Source organism: Drosophila kikkawai, chromosome 2R, assembly GCF_030179895.1.
Source record: "Drosophila kikkawai strain 14028-0561.14 chromosome 2R, DkikHiC1v2, whole genome shotgun sequence".
Classification (NCBI taxonomy): domain Eukaryota; kingdom Metazoa; phylum Arthropoda; class Insecta; order Diptera; family Drosophilidae; genus Drosophila; species Drosophila kikkawai.
In genome coordinates this window covers 27,767,991-27,795,952 of record NC_091729.1, presented here as the reverse complement: position 1 = coordinate 27,795,952, position 27,962 = coordinate 27,767,991, and the positions used below count along the sequence as shown (strand labels likewise).

Below are 27,962 nucleotides of genomic sequence, written 5' to 3'. Positions count from 1 at the left end.
AAAGCTTTGATTATATTTTTACTATTTTTCTTTATTTTATGTTCTGACAATATTTCATTTATTATTTTTAAAATCATTATATCATTATATTATATTAAAAAATCATAAAGTAAATTCAGAGCTTGTCTAGTGAGATGGCGGCATGTTTTGGAGCTTATTATTTTCCCATGCGCTGAATGGACCACTCCTGCTGGCACAGTGGGCAACGATTGTTCTGTTTCACCCACAAGGACATGCAACAGTGGTGGAAGGAGTGATTGCATTCACCCCAAACTACAACACAGTCCTGGCGGCCCATCACATCTCGCTTGTTGTCCGCCTGGCAGCGAAGGCAGGAATCTAAAAAATATAAATTTATATATTGGCATATATATATATATATATCAAAATATTTATTTAAGTAAGTTCAATGTATTTTTAGAGTAAGTTTTGAATATTAAAACTCTCGACTTTTATAGCTTAAAACTTTATTACCTTAGTTTTTTATTTATTTAATATTTTATTGATTAGCTTTTCATCTTTTTGAGCAGTGCATTTCAAAACGAACCACGTTATATGATAAACTGCATTTTTTCCACAAAATCTCTTAATTGAATCAATGAGTTGGGGGTCAAAAGTTCAGGTGCCTTTTGGATGACACTTTTAAACTAGAAATAGATTCCACACGCTATAGATACATATACATATGCATAAAGTGCACTAAGAGTGCCACAAGTGCACTTGGCAAAACGCGTCACTGGCGACTTTGAGCCACAATTAGCTGCAAAAAAACGGCAACGCTAACAAATCTCTGATTGTGACGCAAATCTTCAACACCAGCGTAATTTCCTGTGAATATTCTTTACATATATTACAACCGAAAAAAAAACAAGATAACAAGCTATTGAAAATGTCCTCCGATTGCAGTTATTCGATATTTGGAATATCAGCAACGGAAATGCCTTCATTCAGTAAAATATTCACACCAAAATCGGCAAAATTTTGTTCATTCAACAAAAGGTGAAGCCACTAAAATAAATCACAAATCAGCGAGAGAGCCTTCTTCCCCCGCGCCGCTTCTTTTTTCGATTTCAGTTTATATTTTAGGTTGTTTGTTGTTGTTCGTGGGAGAGGTCACTGTACTGGTCGGCCCCGTATTTGGAACGCATCGGTTTTCAGTGGCGACAAAAATTTTTCTCAGAACACCGCCCCAAAATTCGCCAAGTCAAGGCAAAAAAAAATATAAAATTGTTTAATCAGTGTGGCTTTATTTTATTATTTTTACACGGAGACAAGTTTGAAAATATATATAAATATATATATATATATATATATATATATATATATATATACATATATATTATTCTATATTTGAATTTTCAAGGATAATAAAAGGTTTTAGAAAGGTGTTGCATACTTTTAGATGTTACATATGGGGGTTACAAAGGAGTACCTTAAAAAATTCATTAAACATATTTTTTAGGGTCTATTTTATCAGTATATATTCAATTTTAAAAACATAAATACATTTTAGACGAGTTTCCATCAGTTTTAAAAATAAAAACAAACTTTTAAACGCCATCCACACTGATTATAATGTAGAAAAACCAAAAACCTCAGATTTCATCAATTAGAAACATCTATAAAGCGTATAAATATTGTCTTTCATGTCTCCAAAAACTTTATAATTCATAAAAATTATCATATTTCCAATCAAATATACCAACCCTATAATTTTCCTACGTGCAATGGGCATCACCTGAGCCGCTTGGGATACCTGGTGCAGGTGGCGGTGTTGACATTTCGAAATACGAGCGCGTCGGCAGAAATTTACAATACACCTTCGAAAAATGACAATCAACAGAACAAGCAGGTAAATGCGTCGTCGTCGTCGTTGGACGGCATCACGTATACGCCGCTTTGGCTGGCGTTGCAACGGTGAAACATTCTGCTGACCGAAGCAACATAAAAACAGTGATAAAAATATATATTTAACAAGCGAATCATACACCCAGCATGAGTCAAGGAATTATGTTTTTGTTTTCTGGTGTGAAAATCACCTCACAATTTCCCCATTTTTAGCACTTTTGTGTAAGCGAAAACCACAAAATAAAAAAATAAAATCGATCGACAACAGGAAATTGTTAATATATATTTTCCAAGAATTGAAAGCAGGATTTTGGTGTAATTGAAGTAGAAGTCAATAGCCATTGAGGGCGGACCCTGACGTTAATCCATGGGTGTTAAACGCGTTATGCTTGACTTTCAGGTTTTATTATATATATATTTTTTTAACGTGGGTTTAATGGTCTTTGAACTAGTCAGAGGTTACAAAAGAAATTACGTAGTTTAAAATTGGTAAAGTGGGTTAATCAAACACGCTTTGGAAATTGTTTTTTAATTGTTTTTAAATATAGGAATAAATATGTATCTGATATTAAGGTTCATTCTGGGTTGTTTGAGTTTTGTTGAGTAATTTTTTATAAATTTAGACAAAGGTTTTTGGTTCATTCAAGCAAAATGGTTTTGCTAGGCTGGCAAGGCATTGTTTTTCTGTCGCTCTTATGGCAGGTTTCCTTGGTAAGATAAACTATTTCTTTTAAATTTCTTTAATATTTTTTTAAGCTTTTTTTACAGGGCACTAAAATCCTCAAGTTCACCAATGTCAAGTGCATGGATTTGCCCACCTCTAGGGGCTTTACCAAGTATGAATACTGTCGCCTAAAGGTGGTTAATAGAAATCAGGTGGAGCTTTCCCTGAAGGTCAGCCTCAAGCAGCTTCCCATTAAAAATTTGACTGCCAGATTGCAATGTTTTCAACGACGTGATGGCTATAGACCCTTTATGTACAATATTTTATTTGATTTCTGCAAACTAATGGCGAGCAGTAACTACCAGTTGTCCTTTGAGCGGTTTATATTTGATGCCATAAGGAAGCAAAGCAACTTTAATCAAAGTTGTCCTTGGAAGGAGGTGAGTTTGGGGAGTTTTATAGATTTTTTATAGATTTATATTTATATATTTTTAAAAGTATTATTTATTTAAACTTCCATTTTTTCAGAACCACATGACTGTAGAGAAGTTTGCCCTGGATTTCAGCAAGATCAATATGCCAGTGCCGGCGGGCACATACCGCTTGGATTTCACCTTTTACGCCTACGGCATTGCCCGCACATTGACACAGGTGTTTTTCGAGAAAGGGGAGTAGTAGTTGAGACGTAGCGTCACAGACTTGGTTTCTTAATTTCGTTCCGTTTAAAAAGCGCCCTAGATTGCGTAAGTTAAAAAAAAAAGATACAAAAGAAAAATATATCTATACTTGATGAAATGGCATCGCTGTTTTTAATTCGTCTAGATTCGTAATAGAAGTACAGACAGAAGAGTCAATCGAGTCAATAAACAATTACGGGAACGATGGAAAATTTTCCCTATTGCTTTTTTTTTAGAGGGCTCGGCCTAGGCTTGCCGGAGAAAATTCTCGTAGAATAATCGATCAAGCCTCCAGTTTTCATTTAAATAAATAAAAGTGTATGGCAATTTGATTCATTTAGGTGGAAGCGCGGCTAGTGGAAAGATATATACTGCGTCATTGCAAAAATCTTTCAAGTTCTCTCCTATATAATATATATATATATATATTCCTCGAGTTCAATTGCCATCGTTTAGGGAGAGCTTTGGGCGGGAAGAGTCGTCTGGGCATCAAGTCAGGAGGATCGGTATTTGACTACGTTTATGGGGAATATATATACATATGCATTAGGCAAATCGCAAATCAGACGACAGACGATTTAATTGCACAATGTTGACTCGAACGAAACGTGACAATGACGCCCAGAGCTCAGCCGATCTCAGTCGGCGGCCTCACCTGACTTTTGCCAGACGGAAGCTGTGGGCCGGGTTGCCCGGTTTACCTGGCGATCTTAAGTTATGCGAAGGCTGGGAATAATCTAGATTCTAGAAAAATGTGTACTTAAGAGTATAACCCTTACTTTGGTGATATTATTTCATTATACATTTTATGTTCTTTTGGTGCATAAAGTACAACATATTTTATGTACAATTTAATTTATATATTCAAATTTAAATTAAAAATGTAATAATATTATTTTACAAAAATTTATATTTTGGAATACCTTAGAATAGGTACAATAGGTTTAAGGTACAATTTTATAGTATTAATTTTTTTTTTAAATAAAAAAATATTATTTACAACCCAATTGAATGCAAAGTAGATTTTGACCAAGTTTAATTAATTTTTAATCAGGCTTATAATTTATTTTTGGTTGGTTTAATAGGTTTAAAAAGGTACAACATTGAAAGATAAAGTCTAAATTATTACAAATATTCCTTATTATCCATTATAAACCGGATAATCATTCATTATTCCATATTCCACATTCCCTAAAAATTAATATAGTGTATCTCCCCCCCAACGACAAAACCAGTCCGAATTCCAGAATAGCTGATAAAAATCCTTAACATCGTTAACACTTGGTGAGCAACCCAGGTCTGCCGATACAAGTCGACAGCTTGGGGACAGACGACTGATTAAAATTCCAGTTTAATGCTCGATCGCCAGACTATATAGACGGGGTAATCGTATCGGATCGGAATTGAATCGGATTTGAATGGAATTGGATCGGAATTGGTATGCAAATGCCATATGTCTGGGGCGTTATGTAAGTAAGTTCAAGGCTGACAAGGGCATTAGCGAATCCGTCTGGGATCTAGGGGAGGGACTAAATATAGATCGTACTTTATAGATAAAGAATATATTATATATCATGGCGGGTACCCGTCAAATCTAGCACCTGCAACCTGTGTGGAGTTTCCACCTCAACGGCTTTTTATCGGGGCCTTAATACCTGCGTGTGTCTGCGTCTTATCGCTGCTGCACTTCGTCGATATTGGTCACATGAATATATTTTAATATTTATCAATCTTTGTTTTTTTTTTAGTTCATTTCGCGTGTCACGTTGCATGTGCTGCTATCTTTGTTGTTCTTTTATATACCTATCTTGCTCTATCAACTCGTTTCGCATTTTGTTGTAACAGTCTGCTTACGTGACGTCATGCATGGGGGCTTGTCGTCCAGCAGCCAACAGCAAACAAAAAGTACAACAAAAAAAAAATATATATATATGTTTGTATATATATACAAATATAAGGCGAACGTGCCCCCAAAACCCGCTCTTCAATTCTTCAGTCTCTCGCTCTTCACAGTTTCATTCTCTCTTTTCTGCTAGCACAGCAAAACGATCCTCTCTTAAGTGCATCCTCCCGTTATATGAGATGTTTGGGTGCTTCGAGTACTTTCGATGCTCTTTTTTTGGGTTTGCAAAAATTATTAAAATGTAATTAATAAATATGAATTTGCAGCTTTACAATAATCCTTTATTAGTTTTTTTAATCTATTAAATTTAAGACTTTTTTTAAATTAATATAATAAGCTATATATTTTATTCAAAGAAGTTTATTTATTGTTAATAAATTTTTTCCTGAAAAGATCAATAAATTATATTAAAAATAATTATCAAAATGCCAGTGATCACTTCTTACAATTGTATGAATGATCAGTATTATTATTATTTACAGTAAAAAATGTTATTGATTTATAAATCTTCAAACTTTTCTCAACTATGCACTTAGGAAATTTCCCACTTTTCTTGGAAACTTTGTGTGGGTGATATTTTTTCCTTTTCTTTTATTTTTACCGATATTCATAATTTGCTTATATCTTCCGGCTTTAGATCACATTGCCATATCGCTTCGTGGAAAGTCGCACATGTGACCGAACTGAAGGTGCGAATGTTAGTGATTAAATGTTAATTTTCGGAGAGATGTCGGGGCAATGGCTGTGTGAGTAAAATAATTCAGGCATTTAGAAGAAATTAACAAGGCGTGAGCAAAGGAATAATGCCAAACGAGAGCTCAGTACAAAAATGAAGATAAATATTTTTCTTACAGTTCTAATCAGCCAATTAGTGGGTGATAGTTACTACGATTTAATCTTTTATGAACTTGGCAAATATATTGTCAAGGTTATTTTTTAACTTTTTATATGACTTTATACTTCTCAAGCAAAGAATTCGAAGAGCAAGTTGATAGGACTAATACTTTCATTGTAAACATTTTGTATTAATAAAATATTTAAATGTTTTTAAGAGATTTCTCCATTTACTATATTTTTTCATAATCTTATAATTCTCAAGTACCGAATCCGAAATCTCAGTAGACCAAACGCTCGCCCCCAGAAAGATCTTGAGAACTGCGAAAATTTCAGCAATGCACAAATACAAAAATTACACAGATACGGCTGGCAGCTGGCAAAAAACACATAACGTAGCATTTTCTAGCTTGTTCCACTTACGAGTGACCAATAACTGGCACATTCGGATACCAAAATACATATAGACGAATACAGATACGGTACATACATACATGACCGATCACATGTGCAAGAGATCGGAGAACGCTGGTGAGTGAGCGGTGCAAACTTGAAATTTATTCTCGAACGCAGAACCCAAGAATCGAAGGGGTATATCTCTCATTCTCTCGAGGGGGTTTACGAGACAAGAAAAAAAAGAGAAGCGAGGTGGAGGCACTTTCTCACAGACTCACACACTCGAAGATCATTGCAGTGGTTGGAATGGAAAATTTTGATTTTGTTTGTTGTCTCAGAGGAATTTTTTTTTGTTTTTTCAAAAAATCTCTGCACTCCTGCCTTGCATACTGACTCGGTAATTTTCCATGAAATTTTCCATTGGCCTTTAAATTTGGGACTCGCGAGCACTCACAGGGCAATGTGAGCCATATCATTCCCCAACAGATCTGCCTGCCTCTTGGTATGTGAGCTATCTGGATATAATTTTAAATCCGGATCCCGCTGACCTTGCTTCGAGTGGCACGCTTTACTTAAGGCATAAAAAAGGGTATAAAAGAAGGTCTCATGTGGAAGATTGAACCAAAGACCCAAAAAAAAAAAAAGGCAACGAAGGTTTGAAAAATAATTTAAAATAAGACAAATTTTTATGGTATAAGGATATGGACTAGGAAAAATAAAGCAAGAACTTAGTAAAGGATTAACCAGGGATTTATAAACATAAAATCAATTTAAGTCCTTGAATAATCTAGCTTATTAATATAACAAATTAATAAGAACAATATTTTTATAAATTTATCTATATTATGGTATATATCATTTTTCTATAATACCTATATATTCTTAATACCTTCAAACTCCGACCTATCACAAAAAAAATATATACTGATGAGATCAGCCTTAACCCACTGACAGCCTCGTGACATTCATTCGTCGTAGGAGTAAAAAGTATTTTTTTTTTTGGTAAATATTGACACCCGCTTGATCATCCCCATCATCATCATTCCGGGTTTGGGTTCAGTCTGGGTGCTCTGTTCTGGATGCCTGGGATATATATCTGTTTGCTGTCTCGTTGCTAGCTGGAATAAACTAATGTCAGGCATAATGGCCGTGTAATTGCACAGTTTAAAACTGTAACTGAATTATTACGGGGGGGGAGGGGGGTTCACCTTTTGTAACCGTAATAATCCAGGCCACACGACACAACGTAATTTTATGACATTTTTGCTATAGCTTTATATATATTAAGGGATTCTGGAGCTGCTTGCATGCATTCAAAATATTTGAATAAAATGCTGGTATTTGTGTGATAAGGTAAATAGGTAGTTAAGATATTACATAGCCCTGGTTTACTTAATTTGAAAATAAATAAAAGAGTTGTTAGGACTTACAGAAAATAGGGAAAACAAAATCTAAGTAGAAATAAAAATGTGGTAATGTTTAAAGGAGAGCGTTCAAGCTAAATAAATAATATACAATATTAAAAGGCTTAAATTAAATAAGTAAATTGTTGAAATTAGCAGAGAATTAAGGAAAAGCTATTTTAATACTTTTTTAATGAAAAATGTAAATGCTAAAAGCTATAAAAAGAGTTGTGGATTCAAAAAATCAACAAAACCGTTTCTAGATCCAAGAAAAAAATATAAAAAAAGACATATTAAATAAATTAGCTTCTAAAATTCTCGAAAAATAAAATAAAATTACTTAGTACTTTTTACAGGAAAAAGGTAAAGGTAATAAGAAGACTGTCAGTATCAAAGCTGTAATTAATATTATTTTAATTCAACTAGTTTAATTAAAATAATTGTTAGACTACGTATATTAACTTTGAGGTCTTAATGAGAGCAAAAACTAAGCAAAAAAAAAGTAAACAGAGAAAAAAAAGTTACATGCCCCGGGTGAGGCTCGAACTCACGACCTTAAGATTATGAGACTTACGCGCTGCCAACTGCGCCACCGAGGCCATGTTCTGAGCCTCGCAAAATGCTCACTTGAAACTGGCCACGTGGCAGCGCTGGCACTTTCGACCGGATTCTGAATTTAGTTTAGCCTTTCTGAACATTTTGTTATTGTTTTTATCGAAATTATTTGCTATTTGTTAAGCATTTTTGCACGTAAGTCAAGGCTGCTATTTAAGTGGTTCGCACATAATTATTGCCTTTTTTTGTTTTTTTAACAATAATAAAAGGTTTCTTTGCATATTTGTGCTGGGGAATGCTTAGCACCCCTTCTAAACATATAGGGAGCTTTAAATTAGTGCCCGGGGCAACTATCGTACGATAACTAAAGTCGAAACCACCCGCTACCCTCCTCACAACGAAACCTACATTTCGTATATTGTTTTACCCTCTAAAGAATGCGCATATTCATGAGATGATTTATAAATAAAACGGCATCAATTAATGCCGCCAAAACCAGACTCGTTTTAAGTATTTTAATCTTTGCATACTCGCAGACAGATACTAAAAACCTTATGACTAACTAGTCAAGCCAGACGCCGTCGCGATCGAATGAGTTCAAGTGTGGGTTTATTCCGATGTATGCGATGCGATGATGTATCTCGCAGATACAATAATAATACCTGCGACTTCTATTAGCGCTTTCTGACGCAACTTCGCAACTTTGAACTGGTCACTGGCGGTTGCTTTGGTGACAGAAATCCCAACGGACAGACGGACAGTGCGACTGTGTGACAGTGTGACCTTGGCTGAAGGGCACTGGTCTTGCCATTTAGCTCGCCTTAATTACCTGGATGCCGCTGCCAGACTATATCTCTCCGAGTCTCAGTTAGTACACTGGGGAAAAAAAGGAGGGTTGTGGGGAGTATTTCTAGATAAACAGCTGGGAAAGTGGTGAGGTTTTTGATTGATAATATAAAAATTATTATTAAAATTGTGTATCTTAATGTGATCAATAATGAAATTAGTAGCTCTAGCTCTTACTCTTATGGTTTTGGAGATCTAAGTTTTGCTAAAATGATGGACGGACAAAGGGATATGACTGCATTGATAAATCGATGTATAATTTGATTATTTTATTCCTTAAAGGATTTGAAATGGAAACAACGGAACATAAAAATATTACATTTCTGTTTATAATTTTTTTTACCTAAAAAAGATTTAAATAATTCTAAATTAATATTTTAAAAGGGGAATACACATATATTTAAATCCACAAATACAACATATTTTTAATATATTAAACTCCCTATCCAATAAAATAAATAAATGTAAATATGTTTCAAGGTATCTAAATATTTCTCCTTTTTTAAAGCAAAAACAAAAACAATAAGATAAAAGTCATGGGCACACGTGTTGCTGTGTTGTACTAGGCAAAAAATAGGCACTCACTTCCCATTGAAAATTAGCCGTGTATAAATATAGAAAACAAAAGTCAAATTCTAATGATTAGTTGGCGAAAAAAGCTTCGTTTTCAGTTTTCCCCCACCCCTTTTTGAAAGAGAGATAAAGAGAATGGGAGAGAGGGTGTGTTGTCGAGATATCATGAGCTTTTTTTGCAAGGGGCAGCGATCGATCGACCGAACGATCCGGTAGATCAATGACTTGGACTAAGTATAAAGTACAACCGGCAGCGCAGAGCGATTGTTAAAATATTTGCAGACCAAAATTCGTCATAATCAGTGTTCCAATCAGCCATAAAATCAGCAAATCAAATGGCAAGTCAAAGTCTGGTTGGGAATCCAGAAGTGGAGCAAAGCCACCGTAACGCAAAGCTTAATTTTTAGTCTGTGTGTGTGAGTTTGTTGGGGGCTTTGCCTTTGTATTAGTAGGAGGCTCGTCTGGTTTGCCAAAAGCAGCAACGTCACCAGCATACACAAGCAAGACATCACACATACTGTGTGTATATTTCTTATACGAAATTGCTGACTTTTTGGCTGGGCGCGTGATGAAAGAGAAGAGGGGCGACGGGATGGCATCACATGCTTAACTTAACTTATTGGTCTCTTTTCCGTTTACATATTTTGATATCTTAGCGCTAATTTTAGCTGCACAAAAAAAAAAAGGAAATACAAGAAAAGAGCGGCAAAAGAGCTGCCCAGATCACGTGTGGTTGTACATGTGTGTGGGTGTTGTTGGTTGTTCACTCTTTTATCGCTCTCTTCTTTCGGCAAGAGAGAGTGCTTTCGCGGAATTGATTGTGACTTCAACACCAATTAGATAAATAAGCTTTTAATGATTTTAGCAATTTGTTTCAATTTGGCCACGAGGACGTCAAGGGTTCGGTCTTTAATTAGCGTATGGAAAATATCAGCAGACACTCTCAGAGAATTTATTGGATATGGATTTTTCGAGTATTTTTGTAATACTCTTTCGTATAAAGGCCTTTATTTATTTATACTTTACTTAATTAGTAATAAAAGATAAGATGTATTTTTAAGATTTACAACATTTAAGTCGCTCTGAAACAATTGTTTTGCGCACAATTGCTGCTGTTATGAGCCCAGGTGAGAAATAAACTCCAGTTTATATTTTTTAAGAGCATTCAAACTTCACCTGCTCGAGTTTAGACATATTTTTTTTACTCGTTTTTATTTAAACAGTGGTCATTCGTTTAAAACTTCTGATGCAATAAGTGCGCAATTGCATCAGCTTTTAATACGCGCGCCTGCGCCACTTTACAAAGTCTCGTCTCATAGGTTGATGCACTAGTGTGTGCTCTCTTTGGTACTCTCCCTCTCGCCCCCTCACTGTTGCCAGGTGCACGCTCTCTTTGCCGCCCCCCAACTTGCGGTCTCTGTCGCTCTACTATATCGTACGTGCAGCTCTGGCTCTGGGGGCTCGTCTCTTTTGCCATTTTGTGCGCTTCTTTCGGCATTTCTGCCTTTTGGGTTTTTTTTGGTTTTATTTTGCAGTCTGCTTTTAAAAATAGAAAAAAAAAAAATAGGAAGTGCGACTGTGATTTGCGAGTACAGTACTCGGGTAATTACGTGAAAGCTTCACGCGAGTTACGTCATGTGCGAGAAATCAGAACTGGGCGATACGCCTATCTACCGGAAGATAAGTTAAGTGAGAGCCTTGAAATATGAAAACCCCATTAACATGAATCATATGCATATCTTTTGTTTCCATCATCATGATTGGGGGAAACTGCTGATTTCACACCCTACGCTGCCTATGATTAGCCCAGGTTAATGGATTTCTATGATTTCAAGAACCTTATCTCATACTGAATCTACTTTAAATTTATGATCACTATGATTATATTAATATGTATATTGTATCTAATTTTCCTTTTATTTTTTGTTTACAAACTGATCACATATTTTTTCCCAGTGCTTTTCCAAACACTCCAGCCTTCAGGTACACCCTTTTTCTGTGCCATTATTCAAAAGTTCATTGCACTTTGAATTCCTATTTCATTAGCTCTCTTTCTCTCTCCATCTTTCCATATATATTTTTTCCCTTTTAGCGATTCCTGTCAATCAAGTTTTTGCATTTAAACATTTTTTTTCGCTGCTTTTTTGACCTTCTCGCAGATCAAGAAACGCGCCAAGCGAAATCCATCAAATTTCGGAGAGCTCTAACTTTTGTTTTTGTTTTAACTTTTCCTCGATTTCTGACTGAGGAGAGCCTTGAGTCATGCCAAAAACAAAAACACCAGATCAAATATATACATGTATCTGTATGTATTTGTACATTAGTACAATCCAAACCGATCCGAGGGCAAATGACGGTCGCTGGTGGAAATGGAAATATCGTTAAATATCGAACGCGTGCGTTGAAGAATCGTGATTAAAAACTTTCCGTTAATTGTTCAAAAAATTCACTCAGTGGCGCCGAATTGATGGGGGGTCCGAAATATCGAAAACGAGCACCCTCTTAAAACGATTAAAATAATAACAAAAACTTAAAAGACTTGCCAAACTGATAATGGTTGTAATCTATGGTCTTAAGATATTTTTAGCTGCGGTTTTAAATCTAATACGTGACTAGGAAAATGTGAATTGATAATGTTTAAACAACAGAGAGGAATTACTAGGTAAAATGGTTATATGAACTAATAATTAATTAGGCATGCAACTCAATTTGTAGACTTAGTCATACTCTTAGTTCTCAAGGTATAACAAAATACTATTAACATTATTATAATGGTTGCTTATTACCCATGTTTTCTTGAAACTTATAAAATAAAATATTTAAAAATCGATAACGATACCAAGTTTCAGATCAATATATTCAGCAAAACTCGAAATATTTATAATGAAAGTGCAAGTACACCTAAAATGCCTCCCGTAACCGATAGTGCCTTTAAATAACTAATATTTCCAACATAAAAATGATGTATCAGCTAAACCAATAATTATAATTATCAGTAGATAAGTAAATAAACATATATTGTTGAAATACCATTCTGGTGTTTTCTTTTTTTGGTCAGGGTGACCCTTTACTTTCGAGCATTGCCTTGTATTTCATCCGTATCTGTTGCTTTTTAGTCGTATTCACGTTTCTGTATCTGTATCTACGAATAAACTGAAACCGGGTGCCTGGTACTTGGAAGTTTTGTGTCGTCTCATTGCGCGTAATGTTTATGCCGTGTTATGAAATAGAGAGCGATGGACGAGCCCCCCGCGATTTTTCCTTTGCTTATATTTTTTTGGGGGCACGTTTGACATTTAAAACGAAAACAAATAAATAAACCAATAAACCATAATTCGAGAGGCGGCAAGCGCACTTGTCGCAGTTAATTATTTGCCTACATATCATCGATCATCGTTTGTTTTGGTTGCACTTGCGTCAGGCCCCCAAAAAACTAAAGTGAATATTAATATTATTCACGATATTGACATAGGGAGACTTCGCTTCAAGTCATACGCAAAATGTTTCCCAAGGCTTCCAGAAAATTTGCACGCGCCTCAAAGTCAATTTAATAACAATCAATTGAAAATATGTGTGTAAATAAAAATCAATTGACAGTCACTCACACAGAGACTAGGGAAATATATGTATAAAAAAAAAAAACAAAAACTCTCAGCATCCAGCAGCAATTGGTCATTGAGCATAACATAACCATAACTATAACCACATAGCGGGCCAAAACAAATCAATAAAAATATATAAACTATAAGGGAAAAGGCCCACACACCGAATGTGAAGTTATACTAACTGAAACAAGAAATTAAATTATTAATAAATAAATGAAGGTTTAAATTATGCTTTAGTAAATGTATAAATTTCATTTTCTTAGCTGTGAACCTTTTAATTATTATTTTGATTATGTGCAAAATTTACTCGAACCATATTTGTAAACAAATATCTTATTAATATATGGCCTTCATTTTTAATAATAGAACCCAAAGCCAAAATTTTGCTCTTAAATATATTACACAAAATTTTAATCTAATTGTTTACCAATTTCTAGGTATTGAAATGTGACATTTTAAAAGTCCGAAATATATAATTTTAATATGTTTAAATTGTAGATTTTATAAGCCAAAAATAAAATTAATAATAATAATTATTAGAAGCTTAAAATAAAATATTTTAAATTATTATTATTAAGACGCAGAAAAATGTGTCAAATATTTTGCATTTAAAGGTCAAGACAATTCTACTTAAACTCTTGAAAAAACCTTCTTGGTTTCTGTGTTAAAAACAATGGTATTATTAAAAGGTTACATTATTCACAGAAAACCCAAAACTAAATTATTGACTCAGAAACATTTTTGATAGGTTTGCTATTTTTTTAAGCTTATAACTCGAAGACATATTTTTATGGAAATTTTTAGGGAAACCCCTTAAAAAAACACAATAAAAATAAACCAGGACCTTTCTTGACCCAGGACACACCCCATCTTCTGCAGAGTATTGAAATGGTTTTTCAGATGGTGCCACTGGGTCGCGAGTCGCGACTTCTCTTCTTCGCCTCTCTTCTCCTTTGCTTCAAGAACACGCGTCATCACTTGCTCGCAGCCTCCAAACTGCAGGAACAACAACAACAGCAGCTGCGACACCTACGACTAGGAGGCGTCTTACACACACACATACACGCTGCCACACACACGGGCAGGCCGCATTCATTCATGCCTTCTTTTCGACCTTCGTTCGGCTTCGTTTTGGCGCTCTCCCCAAACCAACAACATTCTCGTGCTCACCCACGGACACACACAACTCTTCCCCCGGCACTGCTTATGAGAGAGCGAGAGAGCCCCCTATTTTACCGTTGGCGGGGAACAACAAAAAAGCTCGAGCGCCGCTCGCTCTTACTGCCAGCCCGGAATCGGTGTGCGCTATATAAGCGTTGCGCATCGAATCTCGTACTTCAGTGCCACAATAGTGGATATCACATTTAGTAGTTTGTTCAAAAGGTAAAAACTGAGAAATTTGCAGAGAAATAAACGAAATTCACAGCAAAATGTTCGAAATAAAACTAAAGTAAAAAAAAAACACTCACATTTAACGAAGCTAAAAAAGTGCGGAATTCCAGTTTGGTTATTTATAGTTTATAGTTTTTCGTTATTTTCTACAAGCAGTTCCGGTCGTAACCTTATCGCGTTTCTCAAGAAATTCGTATAAAAAAATATATACATATATAAAAAGAAACCAAATTTAATAATTAATAAAAAAGAAAAATAATTAAAAACAGTCTGTCTGGTAAAAAATCTTTTAAGGCCTTTTGCAAATTTATGCGCATTTTTAGTCCGTCAACTACGTCAAATGAAACAACAACTATCTATAAATTTTTAATGAACCAACCCGTTGCCGGAGACTTGAAACTATTTTACGTAATGTGCGAAAAAAAAATGTTGTAAAAGCAGCAACAAAACCAGCAAAGACTTTTTGCCAAGGGTAAAACTGCAATTTTTCGGCAAGGAAATCAAATATAAGAAATGTCGAGAAAAAGTTTTTGGTAGAGATGCTCTCTCTCGAGACCGTGAAAATTCTTAAATTTAGACAAGATTTGCATGTTTTTATATCTCTCTTGTAGAATTCATAGTGTTAGTGTGTTAGTGTATCTGTGTTGTGGCGCGCGCAAAAAAAAAAAAAGTGAAAACAAATGCGAAATTCTTAAGGTTGTACAAAGATTATATTAATATCTATAGAATATACAAAGATCCAAAATAATCCAAAGATCACCAAGTGTGGGGGCGTCTTTTTTTTCGCTAATTGAAGCAAATTTACTTATAATTCGGCACAATAAGAGCGACAATGAGCGTCTCGTCTGGCGGCGGCCTTTTGTTCATTTTCAGTTACGTTTTTATACTTAATTTATTTAAAAATAAATATAAATGCAAGTGACGAATACGAAAATCGCAACGTTGCACTGTAGAGCAGCGGTGTTTCGCACCTGTGCTTGTGTTGCGGGAGAGCGGCACGTGAGTCGGCAAGCTAAGAGCGGGTGCAAAGAGAGCGGGCAGACAGGTGCCTAAGAGCGCTGTGGCTCAAGCTAGGCTTAAGAGCACTGTCGTCTGGCCTAAGAAACGTGCTGCCTTTCGATCACTAAGTATTCTTCTCTCTTTGCCTCGCAGGCCCCCAAAAATATGTGTCATTTACATGTAACGCCCGCCGCCGCCCACACTCAGACGTGCTTGGGGTGTGCTGCTCAAGGTCAATGGCAATTTTTAGTGCCGTTCCCCCTTAAGAATTTTTGTGCATTTTGTAATTGCGTTTTAGCTTCTAAGAGGAAAAAGCGCAACACGTTCATCAGTTAAGCAATTAATGGAAAACTAAAAGCGAAACACCGGGAAAAAACAGAGTTAAATATGATTATTTATCACTTTATTTTACCGGGATTTTTATATCTTTTGTTTTCATATCTCGCTGATTTGGTATTGATAAATATTTAGAGATATAAAGGACTCAGGGGAAACTTACAGATGAAAAAAATTGTGTTAAATATTTAAATATATTTTTTTGTTTAACCATTTTAAAATTTTTCTTCGTCTTATTTTTCCTTTGGTTTTTTTTTAACAAAACAATAAACATTTTATAAAAAATAAACATATTTGTTTAAATTGTCTTTCAGGTGACATTTCTTCCAGTGTCTGCACTTGAACTTATTAGGTCTGAGGGGCCACGCCCCCCTTTAACCATTAGTTGGGCGCCAAAAAGCGTTATGTCACACACGCCTGCCTGATATTTGCAAGGAATTCCAAATAAAGAATGGAAACGCACCCACCGACACCCACTTTTCCCCAGTAATAGCAGCCGAATATTTTTAGGGAAAAATAAATGTGGGGGGTGGAAAAGCGTAAAAAAAAAATTAGAAGAAAAAAAATCAGCATAGACAAGTCGTCGACGTCATGGCGCCCACACACTTTTCTTTTTTTCCTCATGGCATCACATGACGCAAAGTCAAAAAGAAAGACAAAAATAAAAAAAAATTAAAATATTTCGATATTTCCCTTTTATTTTCAGCAAGATGCGGTCATTAATCAGCTAATATACATATCGAAAAGTGTGTGGAAAATTTTCAAAATATCTATTTACGTTTTTTAGATATATATTTATATATTTTTTAGCCAACTGCCGCATGCCAAAAAATTAAGCGATCATAAATATTGTGGCTCTGTAGAAAAAGTAAATAAAAACAAGTGGGAAAATATATAGGAAATTATTAGAAAAAACTTGGTCACATGTGGAAATCAAGGACGCTGAAAAAAAGAGGGCGTGTGTTGTGTGGGGGGCTCGAGAGTCTTATCTAAAAATCCAACCCATAAATTCTATATACAGACATCAGACGACAAGTCTGATAAGCAAGTGACTATTTTTCAAGTGCCCTATAAGTATAATTAAGCAACTATTGCAACTATTTCATTTTTGCAGACATCAGACCATACGAAATAATATTTGCAATGAGTGTGTGACGTGGTGGAAAATTGTTATCAATACGAAAAAAGATTAAATTTCCAGACTAATCAAACTCAATCAAACAAAAGTGCCGGCGATAAGTGCACTACAAAACTATAATTAGCTACTGTGCATTATTTCATTTTTAACCTTTGAATTTTCGTTTCTTTTTCTTTACAGCAAAGACAAAATAAAAAAGAGAAGAAAACACTAAAAAACAAAGTGAAAATAAATAGAGAATAAATCAAGAAAATACTTCCCCCTAAAGGAAAGGTATAGAAGACCCATTAAAGTAGTTCAAGTTCAAATATAAAGCTATTAAGCTGATAAGATGAGTGGACGCGACAACAGAGGAGCCGGTGGCGGCGGAGGCGGCGGTCATCAACCGCTGAGCAGCGCCATGGGCAAGCTCAAGGAGAAGCTAACCCGAGTTGGTGTAAGTATTTGTTTATTATGATGCCCACTGAAAATTTCAAAATTATATTGGGGTAGTGTTTATGGAACATGAAATTTAAATAATAAAATATGAAGCATGATTTTTTTTTTAATTTATTGAAATTAATTTTATCCTTTAAAATAATATGTTTAAAAATATTGTGTTTAAAACTACAGATCATAAATCATATAAATATCTAGGAAAAGGCTGTAGCTTTTAGCAGCCAGTCCGTGGATCATAAATTCTATTAAAAAACTATGAAAGTTGCATTTGTTTATTGTATAAAATTATTATTAAATAAACATAAAATGAATAAACAAATAGCCAAAAATATTAAGGACTTTAAAATCGGAGTACAATATAATTTAAAAACAATTTTTTATATATAAAAATTCCCGCTAAACCCAAAAAAAACCCCATTGATTATAGTAAACTCTCAAGAAAACAGGATGTTCTTAGTATATTCCAATCAACAAAGATTTCTTTAATCTCTTTTGACAAAAACGTGTGAAGATCAAGCAATTAAATGTGCCATAATTGTTGTAGTAATTAAAAAAGTAAAAACATGAAACCAAAGCCGAAAAACAAGATGATAATAAGGAGGAGGAGCAGCAAAGGCAGCAACATCATGAACTGCTCACATGGCCGATAAGGCCATCACCATCAGTCCCCGGCGATTGCGATCCGTTCAAGAACAAGAACAGAGATTAATCGCAATGTTTTTGAGATCGGTTCTAGGCGGTTAATTAAATAAAGATGGGATAGTAGTTTATATGTACATGCCACACTTTATGTTTCACTTTAATTAATCCGCGACTTTCGATCGCTTCGAATCGTTTTCACACAGGACGAGCTGGGCTATCATCGTGTGGAGAGCAATCTGTCCACCTCGAATACGGCCACCAGCTTGGACACAATTCTCCCCGAGGATCCGTTCCTGTTTCCCCAGGTCTCGCCCCAACGGCATCCACAGACAGTGAGGACACAGCAGCAGCATCGTTTGCTCGAGGACGAGCCACCGCTATCGTTCCGTCCCCTACTCGAGGACGACGACATTAATGAACCGCCCACCCAACACCAACATCAACAACAACCACAGAGGACACCGCTGCGTGCCAGTGGCAGCTTGGAGCTAACACCTTTGCCACCGCCACCCACTTCCCTGGAGATACGTGAGCATCGCGATCGCCAGCAGCGTAGTACCCAAGGCGGTGAGGAGTTGCAGCGTAGCAAGCAGAGTCTAAAGGGTTCCCGAGTGTCCTTCGAGCGAAGGGATACCGGAAGTAGCATCAAAAACAACAACAACAGCAATAACACCACCGAGGCCAAGCACGCGGAGAGCAGTGACGAGGATAGCTTCGAGGAGAGACGCTCGGGTTTCCAGCAACAAAAGGCCACCAGTGTAGATCACAAGGGCATCTTAAAGGACCTCAAGCATATATTGGCCAACGACAATCGTCGACAGTTTCAGGCCAAGAAGCACGTCTCCCTCGACGTCAAGGGCACACGTTTTCTGCAGGATCTGCTCAAGGAGTCATCCTCAGAAGAGGAGTTCCACAAGACCCGCCGCGAGTTTCAAGGACGCAAGCATCAGAGTTTGGATCCCAGGGTAACCTTTAAGCTAGACAAGGTCCTGCAGGGCTCTAGCACCGATAGTGACGAGGAGGGCGACGACGCCGAGCACAAACGGTTAATACATCGTCCCAAGGATATCACCAAGCCGGTGATTATCGATCTCAAGGATCTGGAGAGCGAAAGTGACGAGGATTTCCTCAGCTCGCGACAGCACTTCCAGCAGCAGCGCTCCATAAGCACAGATTCCCGCAAGAGGTGAGTACCGAAGAGAGCCCTTCCAAGTAGAAACCTTTACTCTCAGGGGTTATCTAGCTTAGACTTTTGCGTCATTCGACTTTAATAGCATTAACATAAAGCTAAAGAAGTGGGACTATATATAGTGGATAGACTTGACTTGACAACAGAAATTAGAAACTTAATAGAAAGCTTTAAGGAAAGTAAAAGTTTCAATGTATGAAGGTGTTGTAGGGTTTCCCTACTTATCATATAATTTGTTAAAGATAAAGCCCACCTATCTATCATTCATCGGGAATATATATTTCTCAGAACTGATAAGTTTTATGGCAGGGCGAGTATTACAAATATTTCCTAGAAACTTTTATTAAAAATACAAATCAGTAATCTTGAATAAACAAGCTTTTCACTTGATCATCCGTTTAAATCAGTTTTGTATATGGCTTGAAAAGCTATAGATCAAGTTTTTATAATTTTGGGATTTTAAAAAATGCCATTTAAAAGACAAAATTAGTAAGTTTGATTTTTATATTATTATTTATATTTATATTGAACAGATTTTAAAAATAGTTGGTAAAGTTTTAAGAAAATATGGCATAAAATTAGAGATGGTAAAAAAATCAAGATCACTTTAACGTTGCAATTCAATAAAAAATTAATTATTTTTATTTTATCGGAAAATATTATTATATTGAATTTTTTGTTGTTGTTTACGAAATCTGAGCAAATATTGACCTTACAAAATAAGTAAAATATTAGTTTAAACAATTTTTTAAATATATTTTTGAAGGAAATACCCTAAAATAAAATACTTAGATTAAGTTAATATTGAACAAGATTTTATAGCTGATTTAAAAATTTTTTTGTCTAACTTAATTTATTTTAAAAAGGCTTTCAATTTTTATACTGTTCCGCAAGCCCTTCTTCTAGCTTGAAAACCTATAAAACTGGTCTAAAAACGTAGAATTCTACTGAAAACATATTTAATTATTACAATTACTAATAAATACCAAGCTAATCCAGAAATAAAATCCCAGTCAGCAGACTTAGATCTTAATAGACTCATTTTGAGCGTATTCTTCACAATTCCTCACAAGCTTTTTGCGCACTTTTCGCTTTTGATCAATTTAAAAGAAGAAAGAAAATCAGACAAGTGTGACACAAATTGGAATCCCCGTCCCATGACTATTTTGAGTGATGATCATCTATATAGTAATAGTATCTCCGGTTAAGTCAAGCTAAGCCCGACGCCTACGCAATATGAGTTAGACTGGACAATAGATGAGTGTTAGCAACCTTACTTCAATATAATAATAATAATATAATCCAACATTGACACCTTTTTCTTCTTCTCAGCCGGCGACTGTACGAGATGGACGAGATGGGCAACAAGAGGGAGGGGAATATCCGACACGCGGTGCCCTTCGTGCGCCAGATAACCGAGGATGGCAAGCCCAAGCTGGAGGTCTATCGTCCCACCACGAATCCCATCTACATATGGACACAGGTGGGTCATACATTCAAATATATATATATTTCAAGGGAGGAGCACTCGTATTGTCCCCTCGTTAGGCCCAGCCAGTTGGCGCCTCTCTGCGTAGTAGTGATGTATTATTATGAATGGCATTAATGCGACCATAAAGCCAGAGGCAGGCAATACTCAGTTGAGCAAGTTATAAAGCCAACAGATTGTGTGTTAGACCTACGCATTTGAGCTATTTTCGCACGCGTTTGAGTCCGCTTTTGCCTTAATTGAAATTAAAGCATTTATTTATTGGGCTGAACTAAAAATACAATATGTGATGATGGATAGGCAAGGGGAACCTTTATCGATAGAGCTTCACGCAGGACCTGGCTGCATTTTCCTGCCTGAAACAGTTGCATTTTTGCCTTTGAACTGGCCAAGACAGCCTCAAACCGCTTTACTCCTCCAAGGGAACTTGCTCTTTGTTCTTGACTGATAAGGCTGTTGGGAACAGTATCTTCTATAGAATCCGCAGCCGAGTCTCAATCCCCTGAATACTATTTAAGCGATAGCGATCGATCGTCGATCAGTACGTGCCTAAAACTGTTCTCAAAAACAACAAATACAAAAAAAAACACAAATCAATTCGAAAAAAGCTAACGAAAATGCAACTGCTGCTGCACTCGGTCATAATGACAAGTTTCAGTTGAGTTTGGACGAGCGACAAGCGAACGCTGAAAAGCAAATCTCCTCCGGTGCCAAGGAGCAAAGTGAAAGGGAACCTCGCAACCTAAAACGGTCACCCATTGGAGCTAAATCAGAAATAAACATAGCATCATGAAGATCCTAATGCGAGCGGACACTCATGTGTCCTTCTCAGTGCCCGTGGAGGAGCCCAAGGCGATTTGTACCTTATCTCAGGTCGGGCTTTAGCAAAAAACCTCTTAAATTTTCCCTTTAAAATTCCTCAAAAAAGCCCCTTCAATTTCGTCTTTAAAATGTATAATTTTTAAATTTTTTACTAATAAATTGATCATATTCTTTATCCTGTTACAGGTCCTGGCTGCTTTGAGCGTTTCTTTGGGCTCCCTAGTGGTTGGCTTTGTCAGTGCCTATACTTCTCCTGCTTTGGTTTCCATGACCAATCCAAATATCACCGACTTTACGGTCACCCCACAAGCTGTAAGTATAAATGCCAAATGCAAATAAAATGGAAAAATAGTTCATAAAAATATATAGAGAGTGGAGAATAAAAAAAATATATTAAGTAAAATACTCAGAGAAACGAAAACAATTTAAAGTACATTAATTTAAAGTCTTTGTTCACTTTTTCCCTTATAAATTCTTATCTTTAAAGTAAATATGACATTAAATCAAATATTATTGTGGAGTTTATGACTTCTAGAGGTCTTTGTTTCGAGTTTTTCTTAGAGAATTAGCAGATAGAGTTGTGAAAATAATATATCATCTATTTCCTAAATATTTTTCTTACTCCCCCAAAACCTATTTATTATTTTAATTTATTAATAATCCACCTCCTTTCCCTATTTTTACAGGCTTCCTGGGTTGGTGGCATCATGCCTTTGGCTGGCTTGGCTGGTGGCATTGCCGGCGGACCCTTCATCGAGTATCTGGGCAGACGTAATACCATCCTGGCCACCGCTGTGCCCTTCATTGTATCCTGGCTACTGATTGCCTGTGCGGTGAACATAGCCATGGTCTTGGCGGGTCGTTTCCTGGCTGGTTTCTGTGTGGGCATTGCCTCGCTCTCGCTGCCCGTTTATCTGGGTGAAACCGTACAGCCAGAAGTGCGCGGCACTCTAGGACTTTTGCCCACGGCTTTTGGTAACATTGGCATCCTGTTGTGCTTCGTTGCGGGCACTTATATAGACTGGTCCATGCTGGCCTATCTGGGAGCTTCGCTGCCGGTGCCTTTCTTGGTTTTGATGTTCCTCATACCGGAGACACCGCGTTGGTTTGTGAGTCGCGGCCGGGAGGAGCGGGCCAGGAAGGCTTTAGTTTGGCTGCGCGGCAAGGAGGCAGATGTAGAGCCAGAGTTGAAGGGTCTGATGAGGTCTCAGGCAGATGCCGATCGTCAGGCCACGCAGAACACCATGTTGGAGCTGCTGAAGAGGAACAACCTGAAGCCGCTGTCGATTTCCTTGGGTTTGATGTTCTTCCAGCAGATGAGCGGCATCAATGCGGTGATCTTTTACACGGTGCAGATTTTTAAGGATGCAGGCTCCACCATTGATGGCAATGTGTGCACAATTATTGTGGGAATTGTCAACTTTATGGCCACGTTTATAGCAACGCTGCTGATTGATCGAGCGGGCAGAAAGGTGGGTTTATAAGATATTTTATATATAAATCTCTTGCTAACTTTTGGTTTCTTTATCTTGCAGATCCTTTTGTATGTCTCCAACATAGCCATGATCTTGACCCTGTTCGTCTTGGGCGGCTTCTTTTACTGCAAGGCCAATGGCACTGATGTCAGCCACTTGGGCTGGCTGCCTCTAAGCTGCTTTGTCATTTATATCTTGGGCTTCTCCCTGGGTTTCGGTCCTATTCCCTGGCTCATGATGGGCGAGATTTTGCCAGCCAAGATCCGTGGCTCGGCAGCCTCGGTGGCCACGGCCTTTAACTGGTCCTGCACCTTTGTGGTGACCAAGACTTTCCAGGACATGATAGGTAAGTAAATCAAAGTTCTACAATATCTTTATAGATTTTTATATTAATTTTAATATTTTTTAAATTAGATTTCATGGGCGCCCATGGTGCCTTCTGGCTTTTTGGGGCCATTTGCTTTGTCGGCCTGTTCTTTGTGATAATCTATGTGCCCGAGACGCAGGGCAAGACCCTGGAGGATATTGAAAGGAAAATGATGGGCCGTGTGCGCCGCATGTCCTCGGTGGCCAACATCAAGCCATTGTCCTTCAACATGTAAACAGCATGTCCAAGAAAGGATTTGAAATAGCGATCAAATACCAAATACTAGACTTTAGTGCCTTTTAGTGCTTAAGAGAGAGAGCAGGACGCTCTGATATTGTTAGTCCTAGCGGAAAAAAAAGAATTTCCTTTCTACACGCATAACTTGTTAATTATTATTATTATTATTATTTAATAATCATTAAGTGCATAGTTTTATTATGTAAATTATGATTTTTAGCACTAATTGTTGCGTGAATTTATTGGTGTAAAAAGAAACAAAAACTAAGAAAAACACACGAGAAATGACATAAAACCTAGTTGTAGTTAATCCAAAAATCTCTCCCCTGATATAAATTACACACCAATTTGGCTATATGTATCGAATATATCTATATCTATATATATTTTACTATATACCTAAGCAAGTAAGTGTATCTATATGTAGACTAAACAAAAAAACCAAGAAATACTATTTAAAAATACAAAACCACACCAAATTGCAAACAGTTACTACTTTTTCTTTTCGGCTTTGCATATGACGACCTTCTCGGTCATTATTTTTACAGTTGCGAATGTCAGCGGCGAGATACGTGAGTTTCATTCCAATTCTGTCGGGGACATTTTCCACTCGAAATATATTTTTATATATAGTATATAGATGGACATTCCAGAGGCACATGAAAATGCAAAAATAGAAACGCATTTGCACTGTCGGCAGCGATTGGAACGATAAGAGATCGATGCCGAGAAGGCAGGCATTACATGAGTTGGGTTTCAGATTCGTTACCTTATCTCTCTCTGCCGTCATTATGTGAGTTCAAAATCGAATAAACAGTTACGAAAGATGAATGCATCCGTGCATTCGATTATGTGACACTATTTACTTGGTTTTTATATAGTAAATCAGGGATTACACTCATTGATAGGTAATACTATCTGGGGTATCATCTCTGGTGACGTTCGACTAATTGGTTTTTTGTTACCATCTGGTTTTGACAGTATGGGATTGGGAAATTGGGTTTATAAATAGACTAATGGAAACAATGTAGAAAGAACGCATTTCACAGTTAATTTTAATTTGATTTATTTTCATGAATTAACCCTTTCTGTAGTAAATAATACTTGTTCTAAAAAAAAAAAAAAAAATCAAATTCAATTCCAGATAAATGTCAAGCTTCAGTTGAATTTCAAACTGAAGTCAAGCAACAAAACAAATTCCAAATTTTAGCAATAGCAACCAAAAAACACGGCACCATTTGGAGATACATCACAGACAACCGACGCATCATGAAGATCCTTTTGCAAGCGGACACTCATGTGTCCTGCGCCGTGCCCGAAGATGCGCCCAAGGCGATTTGGAACTTTCGTCAGGTGTGCTTTAAGCTGGAAATTCTAGGTTTTAGTTTTCTCCACTAACCAAGATATATATTTCGTCATTTCCCTATAGCTCTTGGCTACACTAAGCGTTTCTATGGGCTCTCTAGTGATTGGCTTTACCGCTGCCTATACATCTCCTGCTTTGGTTTCCATGACCAATCCAAAAATCACCGACTTTACGGTCACCACACAAGATGTAAGTGGAAATAAAAATGAACGATTTTTCATAAAAATGTTTAAGAAAATAGAAAAATATTTAAAGTTGAATAATTGTAATTGTGTAATTTATATTATTTAATTAATACAAATTTCCCCTCCCTATTTTTTCAGGCTTCCTGGGTTGGTGGCATCATGCCTTTGGCTGGTTTGGCCGGTGGCATTGTCGGTGGACCCCTCATCATGTATCTGGGCAGACGCAACACCATCCTGGCCACCGCCTTGCCCTTCATCATCGGCTGGTTACTGGTCGCCACTGCTGTGAACATAATCATGGTTCTGGTGGGTCGTTTCTTGGCCGGATTCTGTGTGGGCATTCTCTCGCTCGCGTTTCCTGTTTACCTCGGTGAGGCCTTACAGCCGGAGGTGCGTGGCACTCTGGGACTTTTTCCCACTGCTTTTGGTAACATGGGCATCCTGTTGTGCTACGTGGCGGGCACTTATTTAAATTGGTCACCGCTGGCCTACCTGGGAGCTGCTTTGCCAGTGCCATTCATGATCCTGATGATTTTCACACCGGAGACGCCGCGTTGGTACGTGAGTCGCGGCAAGGAGGAGCGAGCCAGGAAGGCTTTAAGCTGGCTGCGTGGCAAAAAGGTGGATGTGGAGGAGGAACTGAAGGCCCTGGTGCTCTTTCAGCAGGAAGCTGACAGTCAGGCCGCGAAGAACGGCTTTCTGGAACTGTTTAAGAGGGACAACCTGAAGGCGGTGGCCATTTCCTTGGGTTTGATGTTATTCCAGCAGATGAGTGGCATCAATGCGGTGATCTATTACACGGTGAGGATTTTCGAGGATGCAGGCTCCACCATTGATAGCAATCTTTCCACAATTATTGTGGGGTTGGTGAACTTTATTGCCACGCTAGCGGCCACGGTGCTGGTTGATCGAGTGGGCAGAAAGGTGGGTTAATCCAGAATCCAGAATTTATTATTTAATGTGATGGCTTTGTTTCCCCTTAGATCCTTTTGTATGTTTCCGACATAGCCATGGTCTTGACCCTGTTCGTCTTGGGCGGTTTCTTTTACGCCAAAGCCCATGACAAGGATGTGAGCTCCTTGGGCTGGATGCCCTTGACCTGCTTTGTCATCTATATCATGGGCTTTTCGCTGGGCTTTGGCCCGATACCTTGGTTGATGATGGGCGAAATATTGCCGGCTAAAGTCCGTGGACAGGCAGCTTCGTTGGTCACGGCCTTCAACTGGTTTTGCACCTTTGTGGTGACCAAGAGCTTCCAGGACATGATTGGTGAGTAAAGCTGAGATCTACAATATGTATATCTTAATTTTTATATTAATTTTGATATATTTTTGCTTAGATTTGATAGGCACCCATGGTGCCTTCTGGCTTTTCATGGCCATCTTGGTGATCGGCCTGCTCTTTGTGATATTCTTTGTGCCGGAGACGCGGGGCAAGACCCTGGAGGATATTGAAAGGAAAATGATGCGCCGCTTGCCCGCGGTGGTCAACCTAAAGCCATTGTCCTTCAACATGTAAATTGCAAGGGATACTCAATTTTTTTCGGCTTTATTTTGCTCACAGCAGAATGTCAGCAGTGAGATAAGTGAGTTTCATTCCGAATCTCTCGGAGATATGTATTCGAGTCGAAGTATATTTATATATATATTTATATATAAATATACTGAACATAAATATATATATATAAGTATATATATAATATAGGTTCGATTCCTTATCGATCAGCTGTCATTATGTGAGTTCAAAATTTTCTGTGACGGAAATTAGTAGTTTTAAAAACCTTTTATAAACTCTAGACATTTAAGAGCAAATTTTAAGTTTATAAAATTTCAGTAAATAAAATATTTTGTAGTACTGAATTTTTGATACTTTTGTCTGCCTCAAATTAATTGTGACTAATTTATACTCTTCCGTCAAAGATGTAATATGGGATACAACATTTTCTATAGATTTTACTTAATAAATTCATTTTATTTATTTTTTAATATATTAACTAAACTTAAACAAACTTCTTCTAAAATTCCCATTACCCTTAAGAAAAAGTATCACCTTACATTTCCCTTTGTCTTTGCTGCAAATATGTTTCACTTGCTGCCCCTTCATACAGCCCTAATTTGTCAAATTATTAAGTGCCATATATTCCTCTATTATTAAGAAGTTCTTACACGCTAAAGGGCTCCAAAAAACGTTAATAATAGTAGGAAACTCACCCATAACTTGGACGCGGCAAATAGCACAAATATCACACTCCACGTCCCACGACCACATAGCCACCGCGTTCCACTTCTTCAAAGTGAACATCTTCTCCGGCTTGCTGGCATCGCCGTCGTCCGAGGGACGGTCCACTGAGTTATCCGGATCGTCGGCCATGCCCAAAAAGATTAAAAAACCGCAAATATTCGCAAAACCGAAAAATGTAAACAATTGCCAATACGCAGGAGTGACCACACTAGCGAAAGAGAAAAATACTAAACAGTGTAGCCACACCTCTGTGAGATATAAATGATTATGGGGTAATACTTAGCTGTGGGAAAAATAATCGATTATTATTTATCGTTGGGCGGGCCATTTGATTTTCTGTTT

At 37.0% G+C, this 27,962-nt stretch overlaps 4 protein-coding genes and 1 non-coding gene across 6 annotated transcripts; 3 read left to right on the top strand and 2 right to left on the bottom strand.

The window, feature by feature from the left end:
* Window positions 1-11: 11 nt before the first annotated feature.
* On the bottom strand, window positions 12-27,836 carry Roc2 (Regulator of cullins 2). The gene is made up of 2 exons (XM_017164595.3): window positions 27,590-27,836; window positions 12-339 (listed from the first exon to the last, which is right to left on the bottom strand). The coding sequence occupies exons 1-2, from the start codon at window positions 27,747-27,749 to the stop codon at window positions 158-160; spliced, it is 342 nt and encodes a 113-aa protein (XP_017020084.1). The 5' UTR covers window positions 27,750-27,836; the 3' UTR covers window positions 12-157.
* Window positions 1,799-3,241, top strand: LOC108073066 (uncharacterized). Its single transcript, XM_017164532.2, has 4 exons — window positions 1,799-1,852; window positions 2,472-2,559; window positions 2,617-2,952; window positions 3,041-3,241. The coding sequence occupies exons 1-4, from the start codon at window positions 1,830-1,832 to the stop codon at window positions 3,185-3,187; spliced, it is 594 nt and encodes a 197-aa protein (XP_017020021.2). The 5' UTR covers window positions 1,799-1,829; the 3' UTR covers window positions 3,188-3,241.
* On the bottom strand, window positions 8,252-8,324 carry TRNAM-CAU (transfer RNA methionine (anticodon CAU)). The gene has a single exon. It is a non-coding gene; the product is annotated as a tRNA-Met (tRNA).
* Window positions 14,581-24,314, top strand: LOC108073102 (Trehalose transporter 1-1). 2 transcript variants are annotated; one of them, XM_017164592.3, is made up of 8 exons: window positions 14,581-14,687; window positions 17,350-17,605; window positions 18,453-19,435; window positions 20,771-20,921; window positions 21,936-22,061; window positions 22,436-23,221; window positions 23,285-23,570; window positions 23,639-24,314. In XM_017164592.3, the coding sequence occupies exons 2-8, from the start codon at window positions 17,501-17,503 to the stop codon at window positions 23,824-23,826; spliced, it is 2,625 nt and encodes an 874-aa protein (XP_017020081.1). In that variant the 5' UTR covers window positions 14,581-14,687; window positions 17,350-17,500; the 3' UTR covers window positions 23,827-24,314. The 2 variants fall into 2 exon arrangements, with proteins under 2 accessions (XP_017020081.1, XP_017020082.1); XM_017164593.3 differs by lacking the exons at window positions 14,581-14,687; window positions 17,350-17,605; window positions 18,453-19,435; window positions 20,771-20,921 and adding an exon at window positions 21,573-21,800.
* On the top strand, window positions 24,983-27,238 carry LOC108073103 (facilitated trehalose transporter Tret1-2 homolog). Its single transcript, XM_017164594.3, has 5 exons — window positions 24,983-25,181; window positions 25,258-25,383; window positions 25,518-26,303; window positions 26,363-26,648; window positions 26,719-27,238. The coding sequence occupies exons 1-5, from the start codon at window positions 25,098-25,100 to the stop codon at window positions 26,895-26,897; spliced, it is 1,461 nt and encodes a 486-aa protein (XP_017020083.1). The 5' UTR covers window positions 24,983-25,097; the 3' UTR covers window positions 26,898-27,238.
* Window positions 27,837-27,962: the final 126 nt, after the last annotated feature.

Coding starts and splice junctions, on each gene's coding strand:
- LOC108073066 (XM_017164532.2), top strand. CDS start 1,830: ATGACAATCAACAGAACAAGCAG. Junction 1,853..2,471: donor ACAATCAACAGAACAAGCAG/GTAAATGCGTCG, acceptor TTATAAATTTAG/ACAAAGGTTTTTGGTTCATT. Junction 2,953..3,040: donor AAAGTTGTCCTTGGAAGGAG/GTGAGTTTGGGG, acceptor CCATTTTTTCAG/AACCACATGACTGTAGAGAA.
- LOC108073102 (XM_017164592.3), top strand. CDS start 17,501: ATGAGTGGACGCGACAACAGAGGAGCCGGTGGCGGCGGAGGCGGCGGT. Junction 19,436..20,770: donor AGCACAGATTCCCGCAAGAG/GTGAGTACCGAA, acceptor TCTTCTTCTCAG/CCGGCGACTGTACGAGATGG. Junction 20,922..21,935: donor CCATCTACATATGGACACAG/GTGGGTCATACA, acceptor ATCCTGTTACAG/GTCCTGGCTGCTTTGAGCGT.
- LOC108073103 (XM_017164594.3), top strand. CDS start 25,098: ATGAAGATCCTTTTGCAAGCGGACACTCATGTGTCCTGCGCCGTGCCC. Junction 25,384..25,517: donor TTACGGTCACCACACAAGAT/GTAAGTGGAAAT, acceptor CTATTTTTTCAG/GCTTCCTGGGTTGGTGGCAT. Junction 26,304..26,362: donor TTGATCGAGTGGGCAGAAAG/GTGGGTTAATCC, acceptor GTTTCCCCTTAG/ATCCTTTTGTATGTTTCCGA.
- Roc2 (XM_017164595.3), bottom strand. CDS start 27,749: ATGGCCGACGATCCGGATAACTCAGTGGACCGTCCCTCGGACGACGGC. Junction 340..27,589: donor TTGCCGCGTCCAAGTTATGG/GTGAGTTTCCTA, acceptor TATATTTTTTAG/ATTCCTGCCTTCGCTGCCAG.